The sequence below is a fragment of the Motacilla alba genome, chromosome 11 (genome assembly GCF_015832195.1).
Source record: "Motacilla alba alba isolate MOTALB_02 chromosome 11, Motacilla_alba_V1.0_pri, whole genome shotgun sequence".
Classification (NCBI taxonomy): Eukaryota; Metazoa; Chordata; class Aves; order Passeriformes; family Motacillidae; genus Motacilla; species Motacilla alba.
The window spans coordinates 16764925-16787328 of NC_052026.1; the positions used below are offsets into that span (position 1 = coordinate 16764925).

Sequence of the window (22404 nt, forward strand, 5' to 3'; positions counted from 1 at the left end):
TTTCCCAGAGGTCTCCTCTGATATTCCACCTCCATCCAATGAAGGGGAGACAGGCTTGACCGGGGAGAATGAAATAAACAGCACCAATGCTGTGAGGATGCAGGAGGCCAGGTTTTAGAGCAGAAATGCATTACTTCATGCAAGTAAATATTTGCCATGGCATTCGTTAGGTGTGGCAGCTCCACAATAACTCCCTGCTACAGCTGAGGAGTTGAACAGCTTGAAACAGTTCCTGTGTAGGCAAAGAAGGGTCATTTGTGCATCCATGGAGCTCAGCCTGCAACACAGCCTGCAACACCTTGGCACCTCAGTGTACCCACCAGGGCACAGATGAACATCCTCCACTGCAAAGTGCTGGTTTGCAAAATAACAATATTTAATTTTAAAAAGTTACAACGCCATTTGCAACTGCCTACTGTAATTATTTTACATAGAAAACGAGTTCATTCTGGTCTTAACTAGGGGAAGGCATAAACATCTACTAATAGGAAGAAACAAAGTTTAATTTGCTCACGGATCAGCGAAGTCCAAAAATGTGAATTCTTTTTGGGTGGACTCTGCCCTTTCTTGGAATTTAAGATTCAGGAGCGAGGACCATTAGAGCTCAGAAAGACAACCCTCAGAATCTGTATCCACTCCTGGCTTCACTGACTGCTGCCCCTGTAATAAACCCCCCAGAAACTGAATACCTCAATAAATAAAAAGGGATCTCATAAGAGGTAAGTTTATTTTCTTAAAAAAACCCCTCCAAAGAAAGATACAAAAAATCCTGGTTTCTTTATGATGGTAAAGGTCATAGACAATAACGTAAGCAACATTCTCTAGGAAAAATGTTCTAAAAATGTGTGGATATAGAGCTAAAATATCACCTGCTAAACAGGGGCTGCTAAAGAGGGCAAAACTGCAATTTCAATTCTTCTACCTTTCACTCTTCAGGAGAAGCTTCACTTCACTATAAAATAGATTCTTTTGTTTAGGTACAATAGTAAATATAAATTTAGAACTGCAACTTCTTGTTGGAAGTCATGCTTTTAGACACTTAAATTTATTTAAAAGTATTGCAAGTGCAAAAGAAGCAAAAGTTCAGTCTAATAATCAATAGATTCTGCTTTAAGGGAATAAAATTACAGCTCTTTAAAAACAACTTAAAAAATTACAGACTCTGGGTTGTGCAACTCAGGAAGTCCATGTGCTGATGTATTAGGATAAAGAAGATAACATATTTTCAACAGTGGAATTGCTGATACTGTGTATAGTCCTGGTAAGGAATAGTTTTGTATGAACACCTTCATTTGCACCTATAATATTCTTCTGCTGATGTTTTTCTGTAGATAAATCATAACCACATTTGTGGGACGACCTTTTCAGTACCTGCCTTTTCATCTGGTCTGCTCACATTTCAAAAGAACAGTGGCTTTCATCTCCTGCAGTCCAGATCTAGTGCTGATCAAGCATATTATGGAGCTGCAGAAAGAAATTACAAATAATACAAACTTGAGAACCAGCTTTATACTGGTGTGATCTATTTAGCATTCACAGCCAGAGTGGTAGGATCAGATACACTCAGATTCTGCAAATCAAAAGAGCCATGACTTTTATGTTACACTTAACAAACATTATTACATTGAACATATCTTCCAACAATACACTTAGATATCACTGGAAGCTAAATTACTCTCTGCAGCAGGTAATGTGTAGTTTTTGCTGCTGCTCTCTGTTCACTTGGGACAGCTGCCTCCACACCCTGAATATGCACAGCATGAATCTGCCACTGAGAATCATTGTGAGAAATTCTAGTTTGCAGTAAACATTCAATAGTTCACTGCTGAGTTAAAGGATTGGTGAGTTTTGAGAAAGCTTGGGACCAGAGAGAATAAAGCAGCCCCTGTTCATCTTCAGGGTGGCCTGTGAGACACAAGGCACAGGAGAGAATGGAGATGTGCTCCTTGTCTTTTAGGCCACTCACTTCCCTCCATTCAGATCCATTATTCCAACGCCAAAATGAATTTCTACAACACTCTGAGCAGACACAAGACTCAGTGGTCTGTGACTTTCAAAAGTCACGAGTTTTTTCAGTTATAATTATCTGAATAAAGCTTGTCACTTTACTTTTCATGTTAACTTTTTGTAAGTGGTGGAAGAGCAACGTGTACTGCACGAGCGATTCATTTACTGTCACGTCCATCAGTGGCAGACTCATGAAAAGAACATGTGAATCCTGGCTCAGAATGTCCTCCCTACCACTGGCAGATGACACTGCCTCCCCCAGTGACAGTCCTGTCACTGAACACTGGCTTTAGACCATTTCTCATGAGCCCTTGTACAAGCAAGGCCCAGCAAGATCCTACATTTCTTCTTAACCCCACAGTTACAATGCAAATACAGCAAATCCTCATCTCGCAGCCGCCTCGCATGAAACTGAAATGGCATCAGCTGTTTGCCAGAGGGATGACTCTAAGACAAAAGCAAACCCTCATGTGCACTGCTCTTTGCTCAGGGAACCATTTGATAGGAATGCTTGTTTCCTTTAAAAGCTGTTCTGATGAGGTTCAGTAGATTAAAGAATCTTTGCTGGCAGAGCCAGGGCAGCTTTTCACAGCATCATAAATCACTGATGTAAAGGAACCAAAACACAATGCCTTTCTTTACAGGTGAGATGAACCTTGAAGAGTATTTTGCAAGAACTGGCTATAAAGGCTCCACTGAAAAACAAGATTTGGAAACCTTAACTGATATATTCCAGCATCACATCCGTGCTGTTCCCTTCGAAAACCTCAGCATCCACTGCGGGGAGAAAATTACCTTGGAGTTGGAGCAAGTTTACAACAAGATTGTGCGGAGGAAGCGGGGTGGCTGGTGCATGGAAAACAACCAGCTGCTGGGCTGGGTGTTGAAGGGCCTGGGTTATGACACCAGCTTCCTGGGAGCCTACGTGTTCAACCCCCACCAGAACGCCTACGCCACCCTCATGACCCACCTCGTGGTAAAGGTTGTCATCGATGGCAAAGCCTACATCGTTGATGGAGGCTTTGGGGTGTCCTACCAGATGTGGCAGCCCATGGAGCTTGTGTCAGGGAAAGACCAGCCCCAGGCTCCCGGCGTGTTCCGCTTCACGGAAAAAAACGGTGTCTGGTACCTGGAGAAAATGAGACGGAAACAATACATCCCCAATCAGAGCTTCTCCAACTCCGATCTGCTGGAGAAAAAGGAGTGTCGCAAAGTTTATATGTTCAGCCTTGAGCCACGGACAGTGGAAGATTTCCGTTTCCAGTGCACATACCTCCAGACCTCTCCAGATTCCCTCTTCACAAAGAAGTCCATCTGCACCCTCCAGACCACTGATGGATTCCGAGCGCTGATTGGGTGGACGCTCACTGAGACCACGTACAACTACAAGGAAAACATGGATCTGGTGGAATTTGTAACTCTTGAAGATGAAGAGGTGGAAAAAACCCTCAAAGAGAAATTTAACATCACCCTAGAGAGAAAACTTGTCCCCATTAATGTTAAAGGATCTTACACAATCTAGATGGCCAGGAAAACCTACAGTAATGCTGTGTGGGTACAGCAGCTTCCACTGTCTGTGCAATGCCTACTGCAAGGTTATGGGATTCTTTTGCAGGTGACTGAAGGATATATACATTAGTATGAGATTGATGTGAATTTCACTTTGGGAAAAATCAGGAATTTAAGACTCTTGACTCAATTAGGTAAAATTATTTGCCGGGAGATGACTGCCGTTCAATTTTTGGCACAAATGTAGGATTTGATTTGAATCTGGTTATAGGCTTGGGTAAGAAATATGTCTGGGGAATTTTGGACTGCCTGTAGCACATGAGTATGGATTATTAATTGTGATATGCTGCCAACACATTTTCTAAGGTTATAATAGGGAGACAAGTAATCTGTGAGCATTTAGACAAGAAAGCACACATTCAAAACTTCATTTTTCACAAGATCCAACCACTCCCAGCTCATCTCATTCCTCTACCTTTAATATGAGTGAAACATTGTCATCTTGGAAAGGAGCATTAGGAGGCATAACTCTTTCACCATCATCCTCAGACAAACCATAGTACAAAATGAAAATCATCATCATGTGCATCCCTCTGACCATTACTGCAGTAAACTGCCCCAAGTAATTTTCGGTATGTAGCTATTCTTCTGGTGATGAAAATTCTATATATTGCAGTGTTATTGTGGCTGATGGGCTCTAAGGAGATAACTACTAAGCTTTGTTTCTGAGATATAATCATCCTATAAACTGTGACTGGTTCTTAAATGTCACAGCTGGCTTAGATTTACTTTTGTCCCAAAAGGGGTGGAAATTCTGTACTTTTAGGACTGCATTATATTTGTATATGAAGCTAAGCCCACTATACCCTTAATTTTGTCCTGCAAATGTGAGTGTCCATATGGCTGTCCTGGATGGGTACCACTTAGCACAGGAGCTGTAATGTCATTAGTGTTTGTTCATCTGTCTCAAAGTGAGAAAACAACCCAAGAAGCCAGCCAAATCTAAAGGAAACCTTTTCTTTTTTCACAATCATGTTTCCTCATTTTCCAGAAAATGTTGTTCCTCCTACCATGCTTCTCTGCAAAAAGCCCAACCAAGGAAATCACTAAGAAAGGGGAAACATTCTTAAATGCATCAAAAAATAGCAGAAACACTTAAAGACACTAAAAAACACTCTTTCTCCCCAGTCTGTAATAAGCCTATCAGTCAAATGTTGATTCCTACCACTGAATAGTCTTTTTGCTCAAAGACATAATCTGATCATTAATCTCACAAATGCTGTAACTGTACACCTGAAAATAAATAAAAGGAAAATAAAGACATGATGAGTTGTTTTAGGTACAGCTGCCCCCAGCTGCACTGACTCCTGCACACCCCATCTGCCAGCTGAGGGCTGCTCACTCATGCTGCTGATCTGCTGGCCAACCATTCCCACCTCAAACTTCTTAGGATCACAGGAACACTGAGGTTGGAAAAGCCCTTTAAGATCATCCAGTTCAACAATCAACCCAACATCACAACCACGTTCACCATTAAACTCTGTCCTCAGGTGCCACTTCCAGGATGGTGGTGGATGGTGCCCTTGACAGTCTTTCAGTCCTTTCCAACCCTGTGAAAAAATATTCCTAGTGTCTAATCAAAACTTCCCTGGTATAATTAGAGGCAATTTCCTGATATCCAGTCCCTTGTTACCTGTTCCTTGAACCAAACAGGCCAATACTGAAAAACGCAGCAGTGGTGTTGGAGACGGTGAGTTCCTACAGGTACCTGGAGGAAGAGGTCATAGGCTGAGGAAGACAATCACTGAAGAGGAGGCTGAGGAGTCATCTCTGCTGAGCTTGGCAGCCAGCAGCTGTGGGCTGATTGTGGTGTGTGCCAGCTCTTTGTGTGACCGCCCATGGTGGCAGCTCATGGCGTGGGTACACAGATAGCTGCACAGGGATAAGGAACTGAGAGCCAAGCAAGAGGTGACAGGGAACACTGAAAGATCTTACTGAGGCCAGAACACAGCTTTTCTGTTAATAATGGAATTATGGAATTTGTTCAGTAATTTGTGTTCAGTTATTCACTCATATTAATATCCCATTAAGGGTTTTTACCCTTTTCTAAATAATCGATCATGACAAGGTGCTGAGAACTCAGGGAACATTACAAGCTTCAAAACACTGACCACCTCCATTCTATCTGATGGGATTCTCATTTACCCAGCTCACCAAACTACATTTCTCTATGCCATCAACCACAGCTGTTTTCTTGTCTTGAGGCCAGCCATTAACAGGGTGGTTATTTTGCCTCCCAACTTCCCTAGAGGTTTTCTTGCTGTTGCTGACAGGTAATTGCTTGGATTTTGGTATGCAAGGGTTTCTTGGACAGTCACGGGCTCCTATCAGCATTTAGCTGGGCCTGTAGTGATGGCACTGACCCAGCTACCCCTTCTACTGTTCGGTTCTTACCAAAGATCTACAGAGCTGCTGGTGATTGAGGCTCCAACCGTCTCCCTGACTCCCATCTGTTAATTTTTCATCTTGACGTGACAAACATAAGCAGGTCCTCACTGAGAAACATGAAATCACACAAAGAAATGTCAACACATACAGCTAAGGAACAGTTTCACAGTTTAACTAAAGCTCCCCAAAAGCTGATGAAAGCAGGTTATTGAGGTGTGAATGCCAGGCCTGAAATCCCTCAGAGGTTTGAGATGAGAATGGTGTAAAACCAAACAAAACCAAACAAACCCTGAGGCCTCATGCTGGGGTTCCATTAACAAAGCAGTATTGTAGAAGCTGATGTTCTCCCAGCCTGAAAAGAAAACAAAGCACCAAGTCCTTAAAGCATCAGCTCTCACAGAAACTTGAATTCACATGTGGTAGGGAACTGTGGGATGGCTGCCATCCTTCCCTACCACGATGCTTTATTAGCATTCTCAGAGAAGGGCTTAATGAGAGCAGTTTTAGTTGTGGACTGTTCAAATGAAGCGAAACAAATGCTGAGAAACCGCCCCCCTCCACCCCCAGACTCATCTAATTCCAAATACAATTTAAAAGTATGGTATTGCAATCAAGAGAAAGACAAACAATTTCTTTTAAAGTCTGAATGCTGGATGAAGTCCCAGAATCCCAGCCCAGCTGCCCGTTGCACACACAGGCAATGCCCAATGGCAACGACAGCCACCCGTGGTTGGAGCATTGCATAAGGGAGAGTCTCATTAGAGAACAAGACACAGAGCACAAGAAACACGGTTCAAACTCCACACCACTGAACATCCTGCCCCTCCCCAAGAACCAAAGTTTAATCAGCTCAAGCATTACTAAATTCACACTGGATGGCTCACTTCAGTTGGACTCTGGTCCTGGACTTTTTAAGATCCAATACTAAGCAAAATAGAAACATCAGCAAGAAAGACAAAGTTGTCCAATACTTCCATATTTTCAAGCCCAGCAGTTATTGCAAAATAAGCACCACCAGCCTGCCAAAGGGAGGAACCAAACTTCACATGACAAGGGACAGACATACAAGCTGTCAGTGACCACCACTTACAACCACACTTCAGGGTCACAGGCACGAACACTTCTGGTGTCTGGTAACACTTTACCAGTTTGCAGGTAGCCATTTTCTGTAATAAAACCACCACTTACCCAACTTGCTTCTGTTTCCAAGAAAGAAACACTTTTCATCTAGAAACATGACCACGTGGGAAAGTGCTACAGCTTAGGAGCTTGCACATAAAATGTACTGGAGCCTGTGTCAGAGCCAAGAAAGCCTGAATCAATGCAGGTTTGCTTTATGAATATTTCACTGCTATGCTTACACCTCTGTCAAGAGTAGTTCAAGCAGAGATGTTATACAGCAGAATGTTTCTACCTCAGGTAGGAAGCTCGAGTTGGACTTAAATCCATCCATAAATGTATTTATACCGTTGGAAATGCAGACAGGTATTTCAGAACATCCCACCATGTCTGCTTGTAACTCTGTACTTAAAGTATATTTAAAAAGTCACACAGGGCTGAGTTTTGGTTTTGTCTTGTTCACAATAACACACTATGGATGGTGCTTTTAAAGGCACATTTTGCAAATTCCCCATGAATAAAAGATTGCGCTAAAAATAAGTAGCTGGTCTTACTGTAGCACTGAGCCATCAGCTGAATGTGAGCAGCAAAGCTCTCAGGTTTAAAGACAATAAACTAAAAACTACCTTTTCTTCACAGTTTGTTCAACACATTTCTCTTGAAACAGAACCAACCTTCCTCTGTCCCAATTCCAAAAGAGCGGATTTTCTAGGAAGCTCTTTAGCTTCTCATGTGCTTATCCATGCACCGTGCCACTCTCATGTCCAGCTATCCCTCAGGAAATGACATGAAATTAAGGAGGCAGAATGCCCTTTGATGAGAATTACACCCCACTGGACGGAACAGAACCATGCAATGCAGGAGAGCTCTCTGCAGAACACTGAAAGAGGAAGACTACACATCGAGTTCAGCCACTGCTGTTACCAAAATAACCCAAAAGCTTCTTTACATGGCACCACTGGACACTTCCCCAACCCACGGTCTCTCAGGACATGCAATTGCAGTGACATCTCCTGGTTGCTGGTGGTTTACCAGAACACGCTTTATCCCTCACTTATTCAGCACAGCTATGCAGAAATTCACTCTCCATTCAAGAAAGCCATTCAGAGGAATCATTTTCCTACTAATAAGCAAGAAGAATAATGGGATGTATTCCAAGTTTTTCTTGTGATGACCAACAATAAATCATTTCATAGCTCAGGTCACATCTTCCATGGGAAGAAAAATGTCTTGCCATCATTAACTCCTTTTCAGCTAGCAGTAATAGATGATCAGGTTTTAAGTAATTGAACCAGTAGCATTTAATTAGCTCTGAAAAACTATCTCAGATCATGAATCACAGCCTTTCCACCTGCACAAAGTCCCCTTACTAGGTTAAAAGTGTATTTCTCTTTCCATGTGTGATCCATCTTGAATATCTAATTAGGTGCTCCTGATATATGGATCATAGTTCATGTATCACAAGCAAAATACAGCAGACACAGTGTGTCCTTCTTTAAATAATTGAGTTTCATGTCTTGCTTCACTGAGCTGTTACAAAAAGACCAAAAAAGCCTCATGCCTATGGGAAAATGGCCACTCCTCGCTTCAATTAACAAATTCCTTTCTGCAGAGAGCCAGCATTAAGGATGAGTAGCTTGGACATCCTGAGGAAATGTAGCAATAGCAATATTTCTTGTTGAAAGGCCATACACAAAGAACTGCTATGATTTCAGACAAGAACGCACTGATGTTTTTTAAAAGACTCAGAGCACCAACTGACCAAAGAGAATGTTGTTTCTATCCTAAAACTACTTCAGATGGCTTCATCACATGCTAAATAAATCAGTGTACTCAGCTAAATGTTGGGGGACATCTGTGGCCAGCACAAAATCAGATGTCTCCTTGTATCAGACTGTATTAAGCATAATTTTTACATTAAATAAGCTAATCCACAATCATTAACACAAAACCCCACAGTTTTTATTCTGCTTTCAAGTATGTTTCCGAAACTGTTATTATGCTTTTATGACAAGACTTACATAATTATAAGATTGGATTTTTTTGCTGAAAAAGAGGCAAAATTAGCAAATTTCTTTTGGAAGGCAGAAACTAAGATTCACAATCTGCTCAGATGTCAAACTGTAAACGTCGCCCAATATTTGGCTTGCTGTATAAAAAAAAGTTTCACTACAAAATCGTCTATTTTTAAATAAACTTTATAAAAAATAAAATTCAATAAAGTGGATTTTATCTCTCTGTTCTTCTCCCATCTTATTTTTAGCACAGTAAAAAAGATCACAAACCAAGCATGTTTCTGCTGGCTTTTTTCAATTTGAAGAGAGTGCAGGTTTCATTTTCATAATAAAGCAAGCAGTGAAAGCTGAACTGCCTTACTGAATTGGACACAGCTCATCTTTACTCCAAATACTTCTTTCAGATGTCATCCTAAATTGTAAATAACGTTGCTTTTGATTGCATGCAACACTCAATTTAACTATGCAGAACATTTCAAGAGACTGATGGGATGAGTGCCCCACTCATGAAAAGCTGCTGAGAGAGGAAAGGATGTACAACATCCATTACATAAACACCCACTTTGCAAAGTGTCTGTCCTGTGGATGGTAGAAATTTCAATGAGAATAGAACAGATTTACAAATCCACCCTTTACATTAAATAGCAAAAACTCCAAACAATCTCCAGTTCTTGGTACTCTGGTAGGCATTAGGTAACAAGCTCCACTTGTGCAGTTGACGTTAATCCTGAGGTTTTAAGAACATTTTCTTAGCTCTTTTACTAGGTATTTTGTTACTATTCCCCTCTTCAACTTCATCATCTTCATCTTCATCATCATCCTTAAGTACACGTTGGTCCCTTTTCCTCAAAAATTTCTTCCCTATTGTTCCCACTAATGTTTCATATCTGTAGAGAGAATAAGAAAAATTACACTTTCAGCTAAAATCAGAGGAAAAATCATGGCACATATCCTAAACATAATCAACAATTCAAGTGGTGTAAAAAACCTGGTCATTAAAAGCCTGGAGAAGCACAAGTACTGCATGACTTATTACATTATTATTCACTCTGATAGTTTCAATTTGTTAGCAGCTGGTAACAAGGAGGGAATTAGCATGGAACACCTGGATATCAAAGGGCAGAAACCCCCTACCAGTGATGGAGAATTTACCCCCAAATGAGATGGATATTCAAGTGAACATACACCAGCATTCCTGGAAAATCAATTTGGTATAGTTGCATATCTATTGTGGGCTTTTTTAATTTTGTTTCCTTTTTGGGTTTTATTTCCCCACACATAATACAGTAACATATCATATTCCTAGCTAGTACTGATTATGTAATAAAATGTAACTTACCTTCTGGCCATTTCTTCATCTGACACATCAGCCTCCATTTTATCATCCTCTTCAATTTTTTCCTCCTTGCACTTTGAGTTCATTTGGATCATTAACTTCTGAAAATGAAGTGAGAAACAGTTTAAGCATGTAACCATGACACAATGGCAACAGTGCTGAAATTCACTGGTAGGAGAGCATAAAAGGTAAGAATCAAATTTAATAATTATTTTCTGTTCCTGGTTAGGCTAGAGCCCATCATTATGAAAACTCGCAAAGAAAAGGCAACAGGGACAGTGTTTTTAGTGTATTGTACTACTCAAACATCCTAAAGGGCACTCCAAACATCTCCAGAAGACCAGAGTTAGATCATAATTAATTTTTCATTGTGATGTTAGCACACAGACCTTGAAATGGCTTTGTTAAAAAGAAAGAATATCTTCAAGGATTTACAGTAAAAGCCATGAAGCAATCATATGCTCAGTCACAGGGACAGCAAGTTCAAAGTAACTAAAAGAATCTCCTAGTAAATTACCTTACATAGCCTTCTGCAAATGTCTTGGTCTTTACACCTTCATCCTCCTGCTTCATGCTCAGTGCTAACCTTTTTATTACTGTCCCTGTGTACTTCTATCAGCATTAATCATGCCAGAAAGAAATTAAATACTCTTGCCCAGCATTTTTACTTTGGAACTCTAAGCCCTTATTGATACAAGTTAGTGTTGAATAAATAGGGTTGAATGTTTGTAGATTGGACTCTGCATTCTATGTCAGGAGGAAGAGTGAGCTTTTGTTTTGGTGAGCAGCATGTGGGATGGTTTCCTCACTTCAGGGAGGGAAAATCTGCAGGAGTCATGCAATTACTGACCAACAACACAGGGAGCTAAAAAGATTCTATTTACCAGATGCTGCATTGATCGACATTTAGGGTTGAATGACGGAGTTTCTGGACATGGGAGGATTATGGAAGGTGCTGCAAAGGCCAATAAGGCTGCAGTGTGAACACTCAAATCCCCATCCCCAAGGGCTTCAATCCTAATGTGAGACAACCTCAAAGCAGGACACCGAAATGTACCTCAATTTCGGGATTGAATCCTTTGAAGGACATTCTGCCATAAACGAGATCCTCACATCGCAGAAAGCTTCTCTCTTCTATTATATAGCTCCTGCATGAAAGCCCAAACCCAGCATTTTGTCAAACCATGCACTTTTAAACAGTCAAATTAAACAAATGCAAAAAGGATGTGCTGTCTTCCCCCCACACAAATAAACAAAGCCACAGTGTATTTTAAACCATCAACTACTTTCTGCTCAATTGCCCTGATAAATCTTTCAGTACAAGGAGCTTGGAGAGCAAAGGAATCATTTTTGCCAGTAAAGCTGTGCCAGTTCCACAAGCAAAATCAACTCTTCTGACAAAAAGCACTCTTTGCTGGTATGGTTCTGCCTACATTAATACTTTTGCCAGAATAAAAATACCACGTAAATATCACTCCCCAGGTGGCACTACTATACCAGCAAAAGCTTCTAATTAATTTTTCATTGTCCTGTTAGACCTGGCATTAGTTGAGTCTGTCAGGGCATAAAACACTGTGTCACTCTCTGTTCAGCAGACAGATTTCTCCCTTCTTCCTCCTTTTTTTCCTCTTTTAATGAGCATGGAGTGAGAAAAGAAACATGACCCTGAGGCATTCATAGTACACGTGTCAGATAAAAGTACTTCTGTGGATTGTTCCATCCTTTTCCTCACACATATGTACCTGTTCCCTCATCCTCTTCATCTCCCATGTAAATCAAACTCTCATGATCACAGAACTTAGGCTGAAGAGATTGAGCTCATTGTCCTGCCTCAAGGCAGTATCAGTCACACATGTGCCATGAACAGCAGAGGTCCAGCTAACCTGTCCTCAAAAGACTTCCCATGATGAAGAATCCAGTGTCTCCTCAGGCAATCTACTCCAGAGCTTCAATAGCCTTATTGTTACAAAAATTCTCATAATGTCCAGCTTGAACATTCCTTGCTGCAACGGAGGCTCAAATACCTTTTTGTCATATCCACCAAGACTAATGGAAAAGAGTTCACCAATGGCCTTATTCAGCTACAGTTAATTCCTTGGGTCCCAGCTTTTTCAAAACTATGTATGTTCTCACTCAGTGGAATTTTTTTCCACTTCTGAAAGGATGAAACCCAAGCAATTTCAAAAGTAGTTCTCCTGCTGTTTAAGGCACCTTTCTAAAGAGCAGGACACTTTTTTCCTTATTAGTTAAGCCTTCCTTTATTTTTGCCATTATCTCTCCTATTTCAAAACCAGAATTTGAAGTGAGCTGGACACAAGAGGACAGAACTGTCCTGAATTGACTGAACCATGTGTCTGGAGCTGAATTTACTAACACAAGGTTTCAAACTTTGTTTCTAATGAAGGGAAAAAGCAGCAATGAATGAATTGGACCCTGAGTGAAAGAAACTAATTGCATGCATCTAGAAGAATGTGTGACTGAAAGAAAACAACACACACAAGAATTGAAAGTAGGTCAAACTACACTAGGCAACCTGAAGAACAGCCCTAAAAATAAGTAATAAAAGAAGTTGTAATGCCAGTCTGTCACTATTTTTGCTTCTGTTAACTGGTTATTTATAATACTTATCTTACAGGAAAAAATATGAATATGCTATTTCCATTTCAAAACAATCCAATGACGATAAGAAGTACAAAAGATTACAAGCTTACTCTTTTTCCTTTAGATCTGGTACATCAAGATACCAGTGTTCTTCACTAATTATCTTCTTTTCTTCTTCTTCTAGTTGTTTTTTAGTTTGTGAATCCAAACCCCTTTGCATGAACTACAAAGAAAGACACAAACACACAGCTTCAGTTTTCTGCATCATGACTATCTTCTGAACATGCAGTAATTACATGATAGCAATTATCCATTACATAATGTTTAGCAGCTGATACAAAGTAAATGTTTTTTGTGATTATTTTCTTTTTTTCTCTAAGTTTGGTCAAAGTATGTGCAAACAGACAATGGAAAATTAAAACAGCTGCTGATCACAGCAATCTACTGAAAGTCAACAGTCAGTCACACCTGTACTTACACATAAAGAAACAAACCTATCCTGGCTAGTTTTGATGGACTGGAGTTGTCACAATTCCCTAATTTTACTAAGGTTTTTCTAATGTTTCAGTAAAGACCAGTAAGAAGATAATGTTGTTGAAGCTATTGCTGCACATCAGGAACCAACTCCACGATACAAGCAGCACTGGAGCTCAGAGCTGGAGGTGGGTCATACCAGGCTGGCCATTTTTTGAAACATCTGTACTTTCAACCATCCTCTTTTCTCAGATTTAATGAAGTGGATTGCATTTGCTGCTCTGAAGGCACATATCTGCCTTTGGAAGTGGAAAAATGTAAGACTTTGAAACCAGACTATGAAGAAAACTCCTCTGTATCCAGCTGTGCTAAAAGAAGATGTTCTCAGCTCTTCAATTCTCACTGACCCCCCAAAGTACTGGTCCAGCACTGTATTTAAGCCCCTGTTAACCACTGCAGGAACAGTCTGCCAAAAGAGCTGAGACCAAGAATGAAGTTTAGGGCAAGACTGCTATTTTTTCCTAATACAAAGACACTCCTGTCACTTGCTTCCTTGGTGATAACCTCTGTCAGAGGATGGGAACAGGCAGGTAGGAACAGTAACCTCTCAACAGCTGGGAGTAGAAGAAGACATCTGTCACAGCCTATAAAAAACTGCTGAGAGCACAGAACTACAGACCTGAGGCCTGTGAAACAGCATTTTAATTTCCATTTGTGGAAAATCAGGTGCCTGAATTGAGTGACAATTAAGTCTAAACAATGTCAAAGAAAAATGCTGGGAAAAAAACGAACTCTTCAAAATGTTATGGTGATAATCCATATAGTCCCCCACCCCTAAAAGTTGGGACCTTCCTGAGGTTCTACAGAAAGTGTTTGGATGACTGTACCTGTCAGAGGTCTACACTTATTATACCAAGCTAACTCCCAGATAGAGGCAAGTCTAACAGTACAGTTCACACACAGTCCTGTAAAAATATATAGGTGATAAATGTGTGCAATGTATGTATTAAAAACAACCCACACATCTTTTCAGTCTTTACAAAATGCCCAATCAAACCAAACTCAGAAGTACAAGCCAACAGAGCCGGTATTTCATTTTCTATTTCTATTTGCATCCACTGTACAAGATCTTTAATGAAAGAAAAATTTACTTCTGTTTTCTGAGTCAATTCAGAATATGTCAAAGCTTTCCAATTAAAATTACAGTATCTTCTTGAGGAAAATAAGTGAATCTATCATGTGGAAAAACATATTGCTCAAGGAAATTGGTTAGCCAGTCAAAAATCTCAACACAAGAAATTCTGCTACAAGAACCCAATTAAATAATCATTTCACACTCCATTTTAAAGATTATGTTCCTGAAGATTACTACAGGAAAAACCTAGATAAAAATTATGTGATCAGGTTCCTCTAGAATGTAAACACACACTGATGAATTAAAAATATACCCGTTGTGGTAGGCACAGAACATGTAAGTCAGTATCTGAGGAGCTGTTTGGGTGAGTTTCCCCAAGCTATGAGACCTGGATCAAATGGTGCAAGATCTAAAAGTGTGTCTCCATGTGGCCCAGTATTTACTGCAAATGGTCCTTCCAACACCACCCACCACACGTCACCTCTGGGTGCCACTGCACCCACCTGCTGAATTCTGGTAGCACATGGAATCACTACCTGCAGAGGCAGCTGCTAAAGGCTTAATTAAAACATTTGTAAACAGGAAGATCTGCAGAAACAAAGTGCTAAATGCAAGATCTGTGTATGACCTTTTCAAAACCTACTGATCTCTTCAAAGCTGGTTATTACTGCCTGGACTGTGAACCTGCAAATGTCATGGCAGCATATTCACATGGCTGGTTCTCCACGGCCTTCCAGAGAAAAACAATCCAAAAACCTGCTTTTGAAATCTCCAGGGGGTTAGTATACTGGCAAACAACAGAAAGAAAAATTTCGTTTTAAAAGTGTATTATATAAAAATAAGAAAAAATAATGATGCTGCCATCCAGGTTATGAGAGTTTCACTGTATCACACATTGCTGGCTGACTCAGCTCAACACCTACTCCCTTTGGAGAGTGAGGCAAGATGTATTTTGTTCTTTCTGTGTACAAGTTTTAGATTTAGAAGCATCTGTTAATTAGGGTAAATACTCCATCATCCAACTGTAGCAGAGTGCACTTTATGTGAAAAATTGAACTGAAGTCAGCTAACTCTTTTCAGCCAGAATGTGAAATATAGGCCCATATACGTGGGGGAAAAAAATGGCTGAATAAAACACCACAAGCAAGAAGCCACAAAGGCCCCATCATGTTCAGTTAAAAAATTGAATATTAACATTAAAAAAAAAAAAAAAGGTACTCAACTTTTCCTGGTTGTTTTCCAGCAATAAAGGACTATCAATCAGAGAACGTACTCTACTGAATTAGGAGCTGTAGTACATGGTGTGAAGCAGAATCCATTAGCCAGTGAGCAGAGACTAATTTCACACTGGTGACATGAGATTCACAATTCCAAGGGTAATAAGCACATCGGGATGTTACTAAGATCCCTGGCATCTAAGAGCTGGGAAAGCTGGTTAATACTAGATGTTAATCCCCATTCAGGCTGGGATTTCCTTAGCCAGCAATGTAAACTGGGGTAAAAATGGACACCCCAAACTTTCTTTTCTCAATACTAAAAGCGCCACCCCCAAGCAAAGCAAACAGCATTGATATTTTCATTTCAATGCGCTGTTGTAATATTTTTATTTAAATTCACACGAATCAACGCAGCTGCAGAGGAGCGAGGTGGAAGGAAAGCACTCCCAAAAGGTGCGCTGGGGCTGGCCCTTGAGGCCAGACTTTTGCTGGCATCATGAGGCTGCTCTCCCGCACCGAACCCTGCAGTTTGCAACCCCCGCGTTCGAGCAGCTCGCTGCCGGCATCAGTGATTTCTGGCCGGGGAAGCAGCCCAGCAAGCCCGAGAAGGCCGGGGAGCAGCCCATGGATAAACCCATCTGTTTATCCAGATTGTGGGTGGGGAGAGGCAGGGCTGGCGCCGCGTGGCCGGCGATGGGCACGGCAATGCCCCACACCAGGGCTCCGGGACGGCCGCGTGTGGCCGGGGACACGCAATCCCGGCGGCGCCTCACGGAGCCGGGCCCCGCTCGCCATCGGTGCCGGCACGGCACGGCCCGGCCCTGCTGCCCCCGCTTCAGCCCCCCCGCAGGCCTCAGGCTCGCCCTTCCCTCCTTCCCCCGTCACCTTCATGCGCAGCAGGTTCTTGGACAGCTTGGTTTTCACCTCCCCGGCCATGGCGGCCCGCAGGCCGCGCCGGATCCCCGCGCTCGCGTAGCGCCGAGGCCGCGCACGCCGCGGGAGGAGCGGGGCGAGGCGGCGGCGCGGCTCCACCCTCCGGCCGGGGGCGGCCGCGGGCACAGCACCCTGCCCATCCTACCCTGCCCACCGCACCCTGCCCACGCCCCGGGAGCCGCGGGGGCCGGGGAGTGCGCTGGTGATGCAGAACCAGCGATAGAAATAAACTTTACGGCTGTGCGGGGTGAGGGAGATCAGGGGTGTGAGCAGGACATAAATCCGCTTCAGTATGAAATGGTAAATCAGTATGTGAACCTGATGTTTTAGCCATGCTTGTTTGTTGTGTAGTACTGCCGGCTTACAGATTCATCCATAATTTTCTGGTATTTCAAAAAGAGTATAAAATACTTCTCACACTGGCATTTGGAGACTGCTTGACTTTATAAGCGTTTATTTTTTTACAATCGGCACTGACTTTTATTAAAAAAAACCCCAGAAAATCACAAAATGGTACGATATGATTAAAACTGGAAAGCACACAAATTCAAAGATATTACAAAAAGCCTTAAAGCTTTGTTAGTCCTGAATTGTGATTTGTGACTTCAGTGTTTGCAGCGCTGGTGTTGGACTGCCCTGCTGGGCACTGGGAGCTGAGGAGGAAATCCTGATAGGGAATTGCCAGTTGACTCCCAGTCAGAAGCATGTACCACAATTTCTCTATATATTCTCATAAATCAGATTTCTGATGCCTGTTTTGACATTTGGCACATAAACTGGGTGATAAAGCAATAAGAGTGAGGGTTCAGTGTTCAAAACTTTAATGAACTGCTGTGCTCCAAAAGACAATTTAGGGAGAAAAGTTCCTGTATATGCAAGATGTAGGTCAAAGCTTGAAGAACTCTGTAAAGATTTATGCTCTAATAGACTCCGCAGAAAGGTATAATGAAGGACAAAACCTGATTGCAGTGGGAAAGGAGGGAGAATTATCCACATCCAGGCATTCTTATTACACATTTAAGCTCAGTGGACTAAAATGACCACAAATGCCAATGAAACATGGAGCCACAAATGCTTCAAGGCAAAGTCATAACACTGCATGGAAATATTTAATTTTCATATAGGGAAGGCACCTTCATTCCCAGGCTCTGTAAATGAGTTGAAGCTGCTCTGAAGTTCAAGGCCCCAGTGAGAAAGTCACATTGTGAGTGTGGCAGCTAAGCTGTTTTTGCTCCTTCTCTGTTCCCTTTCTCATTAACAGCTGTCATCCCTTCCCAACAAAAGAAGGCTGGGAAGAAATCTGCCATTTTCTGAATACAAATGTTCATCGAAGAATGAATATGTTTGAATCTTGGTGAGAAAACCAATAGGGGAAAGCTGTTAATTAATGTAATGGCACAGTACAGCCAGAATCTGTCCATTTTTGGTGTTATGTTGTATTTGCTGTGCATTTTAATAATGCATTTCCTTTTTGTTGATCATTGCAAATCAGAGCCCTGTGTTTAATTGCATGACCTTCAACGTCAGGGCTTTTCTGAGCGGTTTCGGTTCATTTACAGTCCAGGGATGTACTTTGAATGATTTCTTCTAAATGTTGTACTCTCCTCAGCACTTCTGCAGCCACTGAGCTGTGGTAGTGTCTGGCTTTGCTTGGTGGCCTTTTCAAGAGCTGTTTCTGTCCCTCCATCCTGCAGAACATCCCAGTCCAGCCATTCTTCAACAGACTCTGCTCACAGCCTCTTTGGGATTTGGGCACTGCACATAACAGCTCCTCTCCAGCTTTTTTGAGAAGGAGCATCCTGCTCCCAAATTCTCTGGGAGCTGCATTCTAATAATGTACATCATCATGCAGTGTCTAACTGGGATGGGGAGAGTGCGAGGGGTTTTCACCTTACCTAACCACGAAGATTATTCCTGGTGCTCCCTGGTCCCCACTGCACCCCGTGTCTTGGTGCTGCACCCCAGGCTTGCACAGAGTTTCTGTCACTGTCTGTTGGCACGTCAACTAAAAACCTGCCTCGATACAGGCAGGGAGAAGCTTTTTGCAGTAAAAGCAGTATAGATTCTGTGATGTTTATTTAGAAAAGTGGAGATTGTAAAAAGGCTGCCAAAGAATGTGATCTATTTTGGCAGTAAAAACGCCCAAAGGAAATTTTTGGGTTGCATCTCCCATCACTTGAATTGGATGGGGAGGTTATAGATAACAATCAGCTGCCTTGTGGACCAGATTATACTGTCTGGTAAATGTGAAGACACTCCATTGATTGCAGGAGAAATTTTTATGATTTACTGCTGGTGGTGGAGGTAACTCGGAGAAGAATCCAACCCTGTAAATACGCCTGCTTGTGAAGTGGAGTGAGGGTGAGGAGAGTTAGGAGAGAAAACGAATCTCTCTATGTTTAGAGAAGAATCGAGGGTCATTGTAAATGACAATTAGACTCTCTCCCACAGCTGAGTGCTTCACAGCAGCTCCATTTTCAACCTGGAAATCAATTTCTTTTTCAAAACAAAAATACTCAGGAAATAACTTGGGGGAAAGGAGTTCCATCTCATCAAAGACTGTACATTAAACAAGCAGATAAAAGATTTTTCTTCCTAGGAAATGTGGTCCCTTCTCCCTCTAGTAATTACTGAAGGCAAATCAAAGTTGTCATTAACATTATTTAAGGAGTAATCTCTCTTGGAGCAACACATGTGGCAGCTGTGAAGTAATTTCACGCCAATGGGATCTAATTTGAGGGAACTCGTGGCTTACTTTTTCCATAACCTTTTATTTATTCATATTATCGTAGTAGTGTGATTTTAGTGCAAAACGGGTATCTCAAACCTTACAGCAACCTATCAGTTGATTTGATTTGATTTCTTACGAGCTGTCTTTGAATTCCAAGGCAGCTTTTTACATCTCTCCAAATACCTGAAGCCTTTTCCCCCTCCTGGCAAATATCAAAATTCTTATAGTATGAGAGGCAAATCATTAATTTGTGTCAAACTCCTCCACTGTGTTTTAAGTAAGGACATTATGTGTTTTTCTCTCTGAATGCGGAAAAGAAAATGAGTAGCGGAGCTGCTGGAGGTCTGTTTGCAAACCTGAAAGGAAGGTGTGAAGTGCTTCGTGCACTGGGACTGGGTGAGATCAGGAAAGCAGTTTTGTCCCCTGTGCTCCTCACAGAGAGAGTGTGAAATCCTCCACGTGGCAGAGGTGCCGCTCTCATGTGGAGGACTCGTTTTTCATCTCTCCTGCTCCCACCCCGCTCGGAGCCGCTAATGCATGCGGTGCATTGACAGCTGCTGCGGTGCTGGGTGCCGGGGGATCTGTTACAATATTCATCACCTTTGGTGCGCATCCCTCTTTGTACCTCATCCACGGAGGATACAGGGTAGCTCCAGCTCTCCTTCACACCGCACTGATTCACCCTCTTTTGCTTTTCTGCTTTTCTGGCTTTGACCCCAGTTTAGGTGGCAGCTTGTAGCAGCGTATCTGAACAACTTAAGCCCCATTGTGCACCAGCCACGCTGCTTGTAGCTATTCTTATCAGAGTTCTCTCAGAGCCCTCTGGAACGCATCAAGGTTACCAAGACATAAACTGTGCTAAATTAAGAAAGAAGAGGCTGAGAAACACAATACCAAGACCACAAGAACTAGATAACAGGGAGCTGTGAACCACCTGGACTGTAACTGATCACATACTCTGAGAAGTGCGTGCAGAATGCATGGACAAGATAGAGGCACCAATGAAGAAGAGCATGATCAGTGTGTGCAGTAGAGTTGGAATGTATATCTGAGTGTGTAATGTAAACAATAAACGGCTTCTGCTTCATCATATTGGTTATGTCATATCACACAGGAGTCCTGTTTCCTGCAGCAGCTGACACACAGAGGGTGTTTTAAATCCCTGCCCCACATTCCTCAGCTGACCGTGGGTTTTCCTGTGGATGGAAATGATGTGGAAAGAATGCAGCAGGAGCCAGACTTCTGTAATTTGGGTAACACGGATCTGTGAGCGCAGTTCATGTTGCTGACTCTTTCCTTTTAATAGCCTTCAGTAGTTCACAATTTGTGCAGCATGGAAAGCTGTGTTTTAAAAATGTGCTTGTAGCAAAACTGTTACGAAATCTCCAGAACAATTAAGATGTGTCTTTGGAGAAAATGCCTGGTGTCAGTTTGGGAGAGGACAGTTCATTCTGAGCGCTTTTGGCTGGTCCAGTGGCAGGGTGACCTTTTTATGAATAAATAGAGTAATTCCTTTTTGATTACAGAAAGAACCAGCCTCATAATGGCAGCTCCCTATTTTCTGCCATCAGCTGAAGTGGTGGAGAGAACTCATGCTGGTCTGTCATTCTGCTGGCATGTGGAGAAGCCTAAATATTTGAAATTATTTGATATATGCCCATGTTAGGAGCCAGACCAAAGAGAATGACTGCAGAACAGTGTGGAGCGTCCTTCTCTTTGCTTTCCTTTAAAAATCAGGAGGCTTTTAACATTTTGGATTTGAAGGAATCACAATTAAAAGAGAAAAAGAAAATATCACCCTCCGTTTGTTAACCATAAAAATGCAATCCAACAGTGCTGCTGCTGCTTTGCTATTTCCCAGGTCAATAAATGGCTCCCCTGACTTTAATAAACATTGATGCTGCAGGCTTGTTCTACAGTGATTGAACATTTTTATACTTTCAACCATTCGCATTGCATGAAAGCTTTAAGATTTTTTTTTCCTTTTTTTTTTCCACCCCTCTTTTCAGGAGGGTTGGTTCTGATTGATTAAATTGTCATTTTCAGAGTTAGTTGCTGAATTATAACTTGGCATTTTTAACCATGCGATTTGTTTAAAGAGACAGCGTTTTGATATAGCAAAGCAGTTGAGAATTTTTAAGCAGTAAAAGGAAATTTTGTTCACTTTGTTCTCAGCCTTTCATCACTGCCTGACAAAAATGCTCCTGAAAACAACATGAAGGCTATGATATGAAGAGAAGGTGCTTAGATCCGTGCTCACTTCTTTATTCCATCACGGAGCTGATCTGTGCAGAGCTATATTGCTTTCGATTGGTAGTCAGATACCTCATTGTTGTTCACACGTTTATCTTTCTGAGGAGGAAGGAAGGGAGGGAGGGGGAATTAGAAACATGAAATGAATGCCACCCAATGTGATATTAAGAGTAAGTGGCAGCACTGTACTTTGGACCAACCCCATAACACGCACGATGGATTTCTTTGCACCGAAATGATGGGTTCTGAGCCAAAAACCTGCAGGGGTTTCACCCAAATCCAGACTGAGCCTGGTTCAAAGGGACAAAGACCTTGTAATTCTTTATAAACTGAGAAAATCACATCCACGTGATGATGCATTCATTTTTTTATTTAACCAGCTGCCACCTTCCTTCTCTGTGGATAACTGCTGGGTTTCAAGGTCTGCTTTATTTTACTTTCCTTCACTCCCCCCAGTTTAAATCTGTATTCAAGATAGTAAAGCTGGAGTAAATGAGACTCACATAAAAAACATGTGTGTTCAGATTGTGTTTGAAAAGAAAGGCCAACAAAACTGTCCTCTAGAACATAACAGGATATCTTTTGCTTTTGATTTACAGTGCCTGCAGGGGAAATGGGATAATCTA

At 41.8% G+C, this 22404-nt stretch overlaps 2 protein-coding genes and 1 long non-coding RNA gene across 3 annotated transcripts; 1 reads left to right on the forward strand and 2 right to left on the reverse strand.

Annotated features, from left to right (window-relative positions):
* Positions 1–582: 582 nt before the first annotated feature.
* NAT1 (N-acetyltransferase 1) lies at positions 583–4837 on the forward strand. Its single transcript, XM_038148110.1, has 2 exons — positions 583–719; positions 2652–4837. Exon 2 carries the CDS (start codon positions 2657–2659, stop codon positions 3527–3529), a length of 873 nt encoding a protein of 290 aa, XP_038004038.1. The 5' UTR covers positions 583–719; positions 2652–2656; the 3' UTR covers positions 3530–4837.
* On the reverse strand, positions 4518–6900 carry LOC119705548. The gene is made up of 2 exons (XR_005258261.1): positions 5971–6900; positions 4518–5284 (listed from the first exon to the last, which is right to left on the reverse strand). It is a non-coding gene; the product is annotated as an uncharacterized LOC119705548 (long non-coding RNA).
* Positions 6901–9023: 2123 nt separating this feature from the next.
* On the reverse strand, positions 9024–16899 carry MPHOSPH6 (M-phase phosphoprotein 6). Its single transcript, XM_038148115.1, has 5 exons — positions 16747–16899; positions 13146–13258; positions 11492–11582; positions 10438–10535; positions 9024–9985 (listed from the first exon to the last, which is right to left on the reverse strand). Exons 1-5 carry the CDS (start codon positions 16795–16797, stop codon positions 9820–9822), a joined length of 519 nt encoding a protein of 172 aa, XP_038004043.1. The 5' UTR covers positions 16798–16899; the 3' UTR covers positions 9024–9819.
* Between the last annotated feature and the right edge of the window lie 5505 nt (positions 16900–22404).

What these genes read in the sequence shown, in the direction of transcription:
- NAT1 (XM_038148110.1), top strand. Translation starts at nt 2,657, where the DNA reads ATGAACCTTGAAGAGTATTTTGCAAGAACTGGCTATAAAGGCTCCACT.
- MPHOSPH6 (XM_038148115.1), bottom strand. Translation starts at nt 16,797, where the DNA reads ATGGCCGGGGAGGTGAAAACCAAGCTGTCCAAGAACCTGCTGCGCATG. An exon ending in CCAGATCTAAAGGAAAAAGA is followed by an intron (nt 11,583 to 13,145) that starts GTAAGCTTGTAA and finishes GCTTTCATGCAG; the next exon opens with GAGCTATATAATAGAAGAGA. An exon ending in GATTCAATCCCGAAATTGAG is followed by an intron (nt 10,536 to 11,491) that starts GTACATTTCGGT and finishes CTTCATTTTCAG; the next exon opens with AAGTTAATGATCCAAATGAA.